Source organism: Seriola aureovittata, chromosome 4, assembly GCF_021018895.1.
Source record: "Seriola aureovittata isolate HTS-2021-v1 ecotype China chromosome 4, ASM2101889v1, whole genome shotgun sequence".
Classification (NCBI taxonomy): Eukaryota; Metazoa; Chordata; class Actinopteri; order Carangiformes; family Carangidae; genus Seriola; species Seriola aureovittata.
In genome coordinates, this window is record NC_079367.1 from 19,862,260 (window position 1) to 19,875,589 (window position 13,330).

General features: G+C 39.0%; 1 protein-coding gene across 4 annotated transcripts in view; it reads left to right on the forward strand.

The window, feature by feature from the left end:
* The first annotated feature begins 6,185 nt into the window (after nucleotides 1-6,185).
* igsf9ba (immunoglobulin superfamily, member 9Ba) overlaps nucleotides 6,186-13,330 on the forward strand; it is a 77,287-nt gene continuing 70,142 nt past the window's right edge. For 2 of the 4 annotated variants that reach the window (XM_056373782.1, XM_056373783.1), the window contains exon 1: nucleotides 11,433-11,723. In XM_056373782.1, coding sequence (XP_056229757.1) covers nucleotides 11,660-11,723 — 64 coding nt within the window. In that variant the 5' untranslated portion in view covers nucleotides 11,433-11,659. Of the gene's footprint in view, nucleotides 6,651-10,253; nucleotides 11,724-13,330 lie in introns of those variants that run through there. The other 2 variants (XM_056373785.1, XM_056373784.1) reach the window with 2 other exon arrangements.

Sequence of the window (13,330 nt, forward strand, 5' to 3'; positions counted from 1 at the left end):
ACGATAAAAGAAAACTACAGCGGTCCGTAGAGGTAAAACACCACTACCACCCATATAACTGATTGTCTTCGCCTAACTGTGTATTTAATATCAAAATAACAAACAGGACATGAGATGGAGTACGATTAGCAGTAGCTACACTTTTCTTTATTTCTGTACTTCATGCGTTTGGACATTAGGCTAGTATGAGCTGCAAACTTTTGGATCTTAGAAAGGTAGCTTTAGCTCTTATAACCTCTTAATATTACAAGGTTAGCTTTAGCTACTAACTCTTGAACAAAGGGTAGCATTAAGCTACTTAAGACAGCGCCTTTAATGTTAGCTGCTAACTTTGGTCTTCGTCAATTTAATGGTAAGGTAAAAGGAAAACATGTCAGTAACACTAGGTACTAACTAATGGAATACAAGGCTAGGCTAGCTGGCTAGATGGAATAATGCAGTGCAACTAACATTAATCACACACTAATGACTAATGGCGAGCAATAGCTGGTAAGTCCTATATTTTGGACATCATAAGGTCAGCATTAGCTGCTAAAGTTTTAATGTTTGGACATTATGAGGGTAACATTAATAGCTACCATTGGAAGTTTTGCTGCTATAAGAAGGATGGACATAAGAAAGATGGCATGAGCTGTGAACTTTTGACATTTCAAGGCTAGCTAACTTTGCAATCTTTGTATGAAAAATTCATGTCACACTGAAAAAAAAAATTCACTGACAGAAAGACAGAAAGCCAAATGACATTAATTTAACATGTATTGTTCATTTAATCACAAGTAAATATGATAACAAAATGTGAGTGCTATTTAACTTTATTTCAAGAATTTCAGATTTTCCATACAAAGTAGCCCAAACCATGAAAACCATCCCCAGAGCAGAAGTATATTTAAATATGCAGACACAATGCACTTGTGTCTGCATATTTCTAGCTATTTCTTAGTGTATTTCACCTTTTTTTTTTTTTAGAGGTTTTGTTTTTTGTTGAACATCTCTCTATGTGATTTTTGAAACTGAAAACCAAACAGAGTTTAAAAAGGGTATGGGTTTGGTTCTTACTTTAAAATTTTCTTTACAATTTCACCTGTGTCACTGCTGTAAGAACTACAACATCCAGCAGCCTCTGACTCTGCGCAGACTCAATAGCAGCCTAAAGATGGCGTCTGCCAGGATGCATCCGTGTGTGTTAACAGTTTTACTTGTATTTTTTTTTTTCAGTTTTTTACTGATTTCCCCACCGAGGAGAAACGTTTCAGAGAGGAAATCCCGGAGAAAGTCTTGCTTATCGGTGAGTTTACAACACAAAACCCAATATAACAACAACAACCTCAGCTAAAGGAGTTAACGTTAGTTCGCTTTATGACTTACTAATTATTCACATCAGATTTGTGTATTTATTAAAGTCGTTTTCTTTTTAATTTCTCGAAATCACTGAAACGTTGCGTACAAACAGGGGGTTATTTTGAGTGGTGTACATGGATGTATATTAATACATCCATGGTGGTGTACTAACAGTTGACTGTAAATGTTGATAGCCAATCACATCAGCTGTTTTTGTGTGATTTCTGAATGTCAGCTGATCCATAATAGCATCATGATTGGCGTAACCTCGTGGTGAACATGTTGACCAATTAAATGCTGTTTTTAAACAGTACTCTCACTTTTTTTGCCTTATTATTCTCCAAAGTATTGTACATAGCGGTGGGACAGTAAGAATTTCAGGGATAAAAAGTCCTCATAGTCACAAGTCAGGGGATTAAAATTCTAAAACTGTAATGATTTTTTTTTTTTTATGTCTGATGTAGATACGGCTATCTGATGTTTATATCTGAAATATATAATTATTTACAAATATTAAGGAAATCAGATTTAAGGTAAAAGGGAAACAATATATCAATGGATGAAATACAATAACAGGAATATTATAAAAACAAGACCATTTAAAAAAAGTTATGTTATTTTTCCTTCATTTGTTTTTAATCAAATAACAACGTTCCAGCTTTTACTTGGATGAAATATGATCACTTTATGCAGTTTAATGCACATTTACATCTAACTATTAAGTGTTCACAAAGGATCTTTGGTCCTTATCTTTATCATAAAATTTCTCCCCATTTCCTTCACTTGCATCCTGTCCTCATGTCTCAGTCCCTCTCTTAAAATAAGAGATGTAACATTCTTTTCTGCGACCCATCATCTGAGGCATTATCAGTTCCTGGTGACGACAGCACAGCTGCATAACAGCTGGATCAGCTGTCAGTATGCAGGTGTTAAAAGAGCTTTTTATGCCTTGTAGTTTGTAATTGCACAGATAAAATGACACACTGTCCAAATAGTAAGTACAGCCAGTGCAGCAGTGTAGGGACATCCTCCAACAGGACCAAAATTGTCTGTGAAATAACATAAAGAAACTGTTTGACAGCAGCTGCATTCATTAAAAACCTGCATTTTTTATTTATATTGTGCACAGATCCATCAAACCACAGCTTAGTAAAGTTAAGGGTCAGACTTTGAAAGCTAATGAGCTAACAGAGCTTTATTTATTTTTTCCATACTTGCATATGCATTAATTGATTGATTTTCTATTTGTAAATTCATTATGTGATTATCCAAGTTATGTCTCCTAATTTGTAGAAATTATTTAGTAGAGTCTATGTTTTCGTGAGAGAAAACAAAATATTATCTCTATGTGACGACCTGATAAAAGGCGATGTTTAATTAAAAAGTTTTCACAGCTGAAAGACAACAGACTCTGAGGTGAGTCAGGACACAAATAAAATCTAAACTTGGGGGTGATGTTTCAGCTGAGGTGAAGCTGCTATTTTTCCTGTTATAAAACTGCAGTGATGTATCAGATCAGTCTGACCAACTGCAGTGTCCAATCGCTAACAGATTTCTAAGAAAGGTGTGTGTTGCTCTGATAAGTTTTCAGACTGATAAATACATGTGTAAATTCTCTGAACAGACTCATTTTTCAAAAACATTAATACTGCAGCTTCATGCAGAATGCAGGCGAAAAGTGAAAAAGCAGCACTTACACATTTTGCCACCACTGCTGACATAAGCCTAACAACCATACAGTGCATTCAGAATTCAGTATTCAGACTCCTTCACTTTTGTCACATTACCCCATAATGACAAAGTAGAAACCGAATGCAAATTTATTACAAAGGATTGATGAGGGAGGAAATGAGTTGTAACTGAGTGATCTGTCAAACGGACATCTATAGGTATTCTTTACTAACAGGTGCTTCTGCAAGCCCATATCATTTCTTCAAACACTTGTTCTAGTTACATTTTTTTTCCATGTTTTCCGAATTTATCAGGTATCACAGGACTTTCAGCAGCTTTATCCCAAGGCAGCCGAAAAACTTTTTGAAAACTGGGCTGTTGTCGATGATGGAATTCTTACATATGCCCAGTGAGAGGGAAACTGCACTTAGTGCTGGATGACATGACGCCAGGTAAGCTATTTCTTACAGTGATATCTCATAATCTATAAAAAAAAAAATGAGAGAAAAATAATTGAAAGACAGTTTAGATGTTTTTGGAATTAGACTGTATTTCAGACGTTTCTAACATGGTATCAGTTGGTAAATGTTGTTTGCTGTCTTGCTTAAGCCTGAGAAACTTGTAGCTGCAGTTTGGCTGTAGTTGACCTGCCTGGAGCATTTGGCTCTTCCATGAAGTGCCTCTAAAAATGCAACTGAATGTCATTTTCAGATTTACAATGTCCAGTCTTTACTCCAGTATCATCGCTGTTGTAGGTAATGTCTCCTCTGCTTCCCTCTGCCCCTCTGCTTTTCTCTCCTTATCTTGTCTACCTCCATCTCATCTCATCCAGTTCCAAACTTATGTCCCTCAAACAGCCTATGTAAAGTCGGCAAACAAATTCAATCCTCATGACTTTAAAAACCTGGCACATGAGTATCCACTGTCAGTCACTAGCATGATAAGATAAAACAAAAAAAGCTTAAATGTCTCTCTGGCTTGTCGTCTAACTCGGCATCAAATATGATACTTTGTAAATTCTAACCAGAATTTAGTCCATTGTAACATGTTCCAACACTTCTAGTAATCGTAATGGGATACACAATCAACACACTTTTGGTACCAATCAATACCAGGGCAGAAAAGTCAGAAATACTGCTTCAGAAGTATCACTTGTCATATACTTTAGCATACTATTTAAATGTTAATGCAACACTTTGTACCATGCTCAAATTGTTTAGTTGCTCAAGATGAGAGAGTTCTGAAGTTCCTGCCAACGCTGCTTCCCACATCCATCTATAAAGAGGAGGGAAAGTCTTCAGACCCACCACTGATGAGTCCCACAGGTCATTTATTGACATGCAGCCTGTAAGCTTCACTTTAGTTTTTCTACTTCAATAATGGTGGATGTTTGTGCTGCTTGACATGCTTGACATCTATGAAGTTAGTTTAGGGTCAGAATCAGAATGTTTGAAAGCAAAAAATGACAAACTGTGAATGTTAAACTAAACCCATAAATGATTTAGTTAAACTGTAAATGTAAAATCAAACCAAGCAGTAAATGAGAATGTGATCAGGGTTTTTTCAGTTTCTTCTTTCTTTCATGGTTCAATTCATTCTCAGTTCAGTGTTCTTGTTCTTGGTCTACATTTACAGTTTAAGTACAATCACAGTTTGTTATGGTTTGCTATGAATTGCCTTCATAGATAACCTTCCAGTGATTAGAGTTCAGTAACCAAGTATGTGATTTGGAGCTGATTTTTATGACAGCACTGCCTAATACTCTTAAACAAAGAGGCATGACTGAAGTTACTGGTGGCTAAAGTGGTCTGGTGTTTTATCTACACCCCTTCTAATTAGCACCACTGATGTTCATGAGGTCGTGTGTCATCTATTCATCAAAAGGATCGGTGTTTGTTTCTTTTATCCTAGATTTTTTTGCATTTTAAAGCTTGATAACTTTAAATGCCAGTTATATTTCAACACTAAGTGACTGATGTGTAATTCACAGGTTGGGACCAACATGGTTGAGTATTTACAAAGAGACTGATCAACAGATCAACCGTTCCCGGACATTTTGTGCCTTGGGGATGACATGACGACGTGCCAGCCCTTCACCGGTATTTCCGGCCACGTCATCGAAACAGACTCTTCGCCAGTGGCTGTCGATGTTTGTTTCATGATGTTTTACACCAAGCACCAAGTGACTCGCCACCTGGGGGTTTCTGTAGCATGCAGTGTATTGTATACTATATACATTTGTATTTATGCATAATAATTCCTTTTGGCAGAAAAATTGTAAAATGTCATTAAATGCACATTTGATAATTGTCATTTAGACTGTTGTTTTTTGAGTGTGCGGTATATTTTACTATTGAGTTTAATCTCTTCATATGTTTTGTTTGCAAAATCTTAATTGCTGAAGTAACAAAGACTGTCAGGTAAATGTAGTGCAATAAAAAGTGCATTCATTCCCTCTGGAATGTGGTGAACTTCTTAATTACAGTACTTGAGTAAATGTACTTATCTACTTTCCACCACTGTTGGTGGGAAACAGTCTAACCTTCTTAGCTACAGTAGTATTAATCATTTGGGAATAGACTGTACCGATCAGCTGGCTGGCAGGCTGAATCAGTTTGCGTTGCCAAGCACTGCTGGAAGTTTCTATATTGGTCGCAATGGGATTAACTTTCTGAAAGTCATCACAAGTTGAAAAACAATAACTCACTCTGAATATGCTCTTCCTCTGTCTTTCTTTCACAAACATACTCTCACACAGACCCTCCCCTCGAGCACAGCAGCTTGACTCTCGCTCAAGAGATGCTGTCACCAGAGAGTGAAGTTCATCACATTCAGGGAGGCTAAATAGTTTATGCTATACGTCGCATGTCAAGAGTCAGGAATTAGCAACTCAGCTTAATTAACACTGGTATTAATAGATTTCACAAGTGAGCTGGAAGGCAGCATGATGCACAGGAGAAAAGAATATTTGGAGACTTGATGATTTCAGTGTGATAAAGGGAGCAGGCAGCTTTAATTTTTTGCTTGATTTTCACACTGTGACTGTCTTTTCGCCTGGAATTTTAACAACCGCGTGTATTTTAATTACACTAACCAATAAGGAGCACTATTTCTGGCAGTTAGAAACACCTGTAGAGAGATATGTGAAACCATGGCAACCATACATGTTACCTCCAGCAGAAATGGGTTCAACAGCATGTTTTAACTGCGTGCAGTGGTAATACTGAAAGTTGAAGTGCAGTGCTTTACCAGTAATGGGAGAGCTGATATTGTGTGGATATAGTCAGGATGTAAAGCTGGAGTAGAATCAATCCATGTGAAGATTTAATGGATGGACATCAGATTACTTAACAGCCAATTATTTAACTTCCTGAGGTGACAAAGTGTGCAGACATGTAGGATACTGTTGTGATTCAGCGCACTTCACTCACTCTCATATTTTCCCCACAGATCCACCGTTTGGGTGGGTTGTTCACAGACTCCGCTGATGACCACTGAACATGACAAGTGATTCTCATCTGAGCAGCAGTGCGGAGAATGAAAGCGACTTTGAGGCCCCGAGTCCTCCTGCCAACGCAATGCATGTGTCATTCACATCTGCTGCTTCATAGACGGAGAGGGAGACAAGACAGTGAATGACTGTGAGTTTGACTTGTTTCAACCCTGGTATTACAGGTTTTATTTAACATTTAATGTCCAGTTTCAAACACATTTTTATATACAATCACTTCTCTGAAACATTGCACTGTCTCTATCAGCACCCTAAAGGCAGACTTGTACTGTAAGCAGAGAAGAGGAGTCTAAAACAGTAAATTAGGTGTAAGTAAGAAAACTTCAGAACAATAATTTTACTGCAGAACCTGTTTAAATTGTTATACTGTGACATTTTTAATCAAACGAGACCTAATTACACAGCTGAAATCTTTCAGTTTTGACAGCTTGCTCAGATCAAGTTGGGCTGACTAACTTGATCTGAGTTAGTCCACAGCCTCACCCAGGGAAAAAAATGAGTAAGGATTATGAACGACTTCAGGAGGTGCCTTTTGTTCATAAGGAGGATACATATTCTCTATTGTACAGGCTACTATAGGATGCTTCCACAATTAATCTGTTTTGTAGTTGTTGCTGTTGTAAAGAGCCAATTGAAATCAGCCAAATTGAATACCGTCATATACAATTTGTCAGTATATATATATTTATAGCATATCCAGAAATCTAAGGTGATTATCATTAATAAAATCTCATTTGGTTAAATACTAACATTGCATATTCCTATATTGCTTAGGTTGTCCTCAATAACATTTTAATAAAAAAAATAAAATAAACCCACAAATAAATACAACTGAAAAGCAAGGCTAATCTCTTATGTAAAACACTGCTGACCATGACTGGTGAAAAGCATGAATTATACTGACAGGGAGTGTGAGACTGTAAGGACATGCAGAGCTTATAAAACACCATAAACAGACATGCAACAGAACATCTGTTCAGCAGCCGGCGTTTGGTACAGGCAGGTTAGTCAGCTGCAGGCTGACTGACTGATGCTGGATGGGGCCCTGGGTGTACACATCCATATGTCCCTGTCACTAAAGCATGTGAGTCTGGAAGCATTTGGATCCATGCTTAGTCACACCAATGTACAGGTTTACAGTACATGGGAATAAAGGAACAATGCAAGAATTTGCTTTGGGTTTTTTGAACATTATGGATTAGGAATGTCATACTGTAATGTTACTTTCACACTGTCCTGCTTTAGAGGATATAAAATAAAATTATGATCACTGCAGACATCAAAAAGCTGCTTGCTCACAGTAGTGACAGATTCTGAAGATCCCACTGGACAATGACCCTAAAAATAAACGAGTGTGCTGTACTCAAAGATAAATATATATTAATTTTTCATTCCATTATTTTTGGCATGACAGGCAGCAGATACAGAGATTCTGAGTTTACCTTGTCAGAAAAGAAAAATATTTTGTTGATTTCTGCTCAAAATAAGACTATACTGTAAGTTTGAATTAGTGGTGGAGCCTTTGTTCAAGTAAAAGTACTGCTGTAGCTGCTTGCGGTGGAGCTAGTTTTAACTCATTTTTATACGGTTGGCTAGTTTCGTCCAGTGGTTCCCAACCTAGAGGTCGGGCCCCTCCGAGGAGCTACAACAAAAATCTGAGGGGTCGGTCGTGAGATGATTAATGGGGCAGTAAAGAAGAAAACATTAAGTTCTGCTACACAATTCTGTTTTCATTTGTTGGTCTTTTCTCTCATCTTCACTTTTTTGTGAAATAACAGATAACATGAAAGGATATAAACAGGTTTAGGAGGGAAATCTCACTTTGGTGGAACTGAAATCAACATCTCATAGTCTTCTGAAACGAGGTAGAAGTAACTCAGACTTTGACTGAAGAAATTCTACTTAGTTGTGGTATTGGCAAACTAGTAAAATGAAACTCCTGTCGCTTTTGTTTCAAATCCACATTGGCTTCAAATGCCTTTAAATGTGAAAACATTGGAGTGGACACAGTGAACATTAATGAGAATATCCTTTTTTTGATCACTGAGAGGCTCCAAGTTCAAACATCAACATTAAACTCAATAAAAGACGAATCTGACTCATACATTAAACAAAGGATATGAGTGTTTTCTGTGGAAAATAATCCCCAAGTAGTTTTTTCAGGGCAGCTAAACTGGTCCCTGGTGCATTTAAAATTTAGAAACATTTCATGTTCCCTCCCTGGTCTTTGCTAACCGCCGTCCTGTCTCCCCCTAACAGAGCCAAAAAACTAATAGTTGTGTTGCGTAAGAGATTATCTAAACTGCTCTTATCTTTTTCTCTGCTGTGGCTTGTAGGAAATCTAATTCTATCATGTAAAAAAAAAGAAAAACAACCTCTCCTGTGGCTTCATGAAGCAAAGGCCATTATGTCAAGTCAATTTTTATTTATATAGCGCCAAAGCACAGCAGAAGTTGTCTCAAGGCACTTTTATAATACTGATTACAGAGACCCAAATAATCCCAGCGTGAGCATTATGCCATGTTTGTGTCACTGTGGAAACAGACTCATGCTACTGAACGTATAGGCATGCAGTATGTTCTGGTGTAGTGTCAGCACTTCTGTAACTTTAGGTGAGGGTTGGAGGGAGTTGTGTAGGTATAACGTGACCTTGTTTTGCAGCAGTCACACCACACTACTGCACACCTCTGCTAACAGCAATAGTGAGAATCTGTGAGTCTGACGGATGCTCCACCTTCAAAATGGCTTGGTCAGTGCTGGAAAACAGTTGCTGCATGCAGCTCTCTCTGTGGGGAAGAGTTTGAAATGTGAAATCCTCCGTTTGTCCTGTTTGGTCAAACAGCTGTATGAGTAAACAAGGACTGGCTGCTGCACAGCTATTGATAATTAAGATTTTAAAACTTATGGCTCATCGCTTGAGATGATATGCTATTGAGTCTTCTGCAGAGTAAAGTTTAAAGTGAAGATGGTTTTGTTTTTAGAGTTGCAGCTCCTTTTGGCTTGAGACGTTTTTAAAGAGAAACAATGTTCACTTGCGCCCCCTTTTTTACAGGTTGAACACATGCACGAATGCAACCAAGTGCAATGTTCACTTCTCAGATTTATTCATGTCAATGGTTTTTACAGTCTTTCACAATAAAATTATAGAAAGATCAGAGAACAGTTAGAAAAAAAGAACAGATAAGAATAAATAAGATTTATTTATTTATTTATTTCTGTTGTTTTATCTTGTTACTCATCTGGCAACCGCTCAGATTAATCCCCTTTGAGGGATTCCGACCAGGTTGGTAACCTCTGTTCAAGACGAAAACAAACATACAGCCACATTGAATAAATAAGTGGTGAAACAAATGCAGAGGCTTCCATACAGTGCTCAGGAGGGGGTCACTGAGTATTTGGACGAGCTTGAGACTGATGTGAATCATATGCTATGACCTTCACAGTCACCAGATCTCAACCCAACACCTTTTGGAGCATATTAGACAACGCTCGCTGCCACCATCATCAAAACAACCAATGAGAGAAAGGATTTTGAAAGGATGGTTATCATCCCCCCAATAGAGTTCAGAGACTTCAGAAACTATGCCAAGGAGCATTGAAGCTGCTTAATGCTGTTTTTTGATAATTTGGTAGCCCATATGTAACATGTGTAGGCCTGATGTGATGCCTTGATATGAGCACACATGCAGGGTGAAAGGTTGAGGGATCAGCCTGTGTTCAACTCTTCTCAGATAGAGGGGTGATGTCCATTGTCATACTGGTCAAAACTGACCCCAGCCGGTTGTAAAACAGTGATAAAAAACGGTCAAATGTATTATGAAACTATTACTCAGCAGGATTTTATTACAGGACTAAAACGGCCTGCAGAAAAAAATGGTGAATGTCGGATTTTTATTCACCTTTTTCTTTTTTTTTTTTTAGATTTTATTTAATTTCAGACGGGAATATGACATTCTCCAAAAAAGAAGGGAGGGGGGAGACAGACAGATAGACAGACAGACATACATAAATGCCGAGACAAAAATGTGACGAAATCTGCAAAAAAAGAGACCGAGATTTACAAAATCTGGTCCTGAGACTATAGTCTTCACCAAATTCCTCTCATGTAATAGATTCCTATGTGTTTATCTAACACACAGCAGCAGCAGCAGCAGCAGCCGGTATGTGCGAGGTGTTATTTGGGTGAGATCTGAGCTGATGTCGAGCAGCCAGAGGCGCACAGGCGTTATGAATCCTCTGTGGTCATGCATGTAGAAAACAGAGGGAGTGAATGTGAAGCAGCCCTTATCAGCGGTAACCATGTGTGCGCAGTGGGCAGCGTGATGGAGCTGCATCCTTGCGCTCGCGGCCGTCGAGGAAAAACAGGCAAACGGTATTGTATCTGTCGCCACACCCATCACATAAAGCCAGACACGGCGCGGTAGCCAGGAAAAAAAGAGCGTTTTAAGTCGGTGACAGCGACATGACAACAGCCGAGGGCTATGGGTGAGCGACAGATGAGTCACACACATCCACCAGCCCCCCCCCCCCTCCACCTTTCATCGCAGATACTGTAAACCTGCAGCATACATAACTGGATGGTACCAATACAGACGAATAGTGCAAAAAAAAAAAAAAAGAAAAAAAAAAAGCAGTGTGGGTGAATGGATGATGGTGCACGTGGGGCCAGTTTAGGAGAGGTATTTAAAGATGTGGACACAGCTCTCTGTCAATGCGCATGATACTGCGGTTCCACTACTACGGCACGCTCCAACTCACCTTGAATCGGCGCACGGCCGCTCTCCTGTCATTCGGGTGCGGGGCGTACAGAGAACCAATACACGCCCCAAAGCCTCAACCAGCAGCCAATCCAATGATAGAAGAGGCGGACCTGTGGCTGCATTCTCACACTTGGTTTCACTATGCGCTCGTAAAACGGCTCCGTCTACTACAAACGCGGCGGTGCAGGTGCTCTGTCTCTTCGGGAGAGGATGCGGATGGAAGGACGGGGGAGGGAAGGGATGAAGGGAAACGCCACGAGGAAAGAAAATAGGATATGAAAAGAGGCTCGTGCTAAGAGACCGTGAGGTGCAAGGTCGAATATGAGAGATTGGTTGAACGGGGCACTTTGCGTGGTAATAGCTGGTCGGCAATAGTACTATGATTTGGTATGTGGCCACTCTGATAGCAAGTGTATTCAGCACCAGAGGAACGGCCGCTCAAGGTGAGTTGAAGTGCAGTATATCTTGTGCCGCACATAGCATATGATTTCTGCTGTCTTCGTGTGCGCTTGGTGCTGCTTTTTGTAATCGCATGACATTTTTTTGTATGTTAGGTTCATATGAACTGTGGGGCTATTTCATTCTAACAAATGGCTGCATATCTCATATGTCACGTGAAAGTTCAGCCCTGGTTAAATCGTATCAGGGAAACAACAATTGTCTTGAAATGGCCTTGCTCATATGCATGATAATATCTGAGATGGGATCATTCTTATGCCAGTGATAGAAAGACTAGTGTCCACAATTATTGAGAATGACAAAGACAGCTTGATTGATTTGGCTGTGGGTTAGGCCTGTACTGTGATATCTATGAGGCTCATTTTGTGTGATAAAGCAACGAGTAAATTGGAAAATAACGTTCCCGCTGCTGAGGGGAAATGTGTGCATTGTATCATAGCAAGCAGTCCCATTTGAGTTCTCCAGAGAGGGGTGTGACCGTCTCAGCCCTCAAGATGGAAAAGTAACTAAATAATGCATCACGTGTCAGATAAAATGCACTCTTGGATTTGATAGAGTCCATTGCTGCATGCATGGGATTCATATGCTGAATTTCACATTGCACATGGACAGGGTCTCAGTGTTGTGTGTGATGCACTGAACACATATGAGCTGCAAGGCTCGCCTGGTGCTGATCTAAGTGCTTCATAAACTAGTCATTCCTGGAGCTACAAACTGCACAATATCCCTTTTGTTCATATTTTTTCCTGAGCACTCTGTATTGACCCATGTACTTACTTAACCTTGCTCTTCCACTTATGTCCAGATGAGGGAGACATGTGCCAAGCTGTCGCCTGGTAACTGATCCCAATGACCCCACATACCCAGTTAAAACTGGTCTGCTCACAGGTCTGGCTCCTCCTGTGATGACAGCCACATCCAAGCTAAGCACAATGTGAAAACTTCCTCTAATAATGCAGTGAAACACATTTGAGCATCTCTCAGTGCGGTCATTGCTTAAAGCACAAATTCTCCATTTTATGAAGGCTTAGATGTGGCTTAATAATATCAATCCAAAGGTGTTGTCTGGTGTCGGCACTGCACTGAAGGTGATTTACTTTCGAATTATAGGCTGCGCCAGAGAGTCACAAATCACAACATATTAAAAATGAGAGCCGGTTTACTTCTTCTATTACAGTGTCCCAGAATATAGTGTTTGATCATAGTCTGGTGCGACACAGAACCACTGAAACGCATGTCAACACCAACTGTGACTTATTTTTCATCTCTTATTGCTAATCATAAAGACAACAAAGCAACCTATCATTAAAATTTAAGGCTTTTTTTTGACCATATTTAAACTCATGATTGCCAGAAGTCAAATATCTTTTTGTGCAGCATAATCTATTTACAGGTTGTTGGTTGAATACAAAAATATACTATGAAATAAATAAAACACATTAGAAAATAAGTCACAGTGTCTTAAATCATCAAGATAAAATATCGACTGAAGCTTGACATTTTGGGCCATACATATTAAATATAATAATAAATATATGTTTGCCCTCCATCTGAGAATTAGATGAGAAAACTGATACTACTCTTGTGTTTG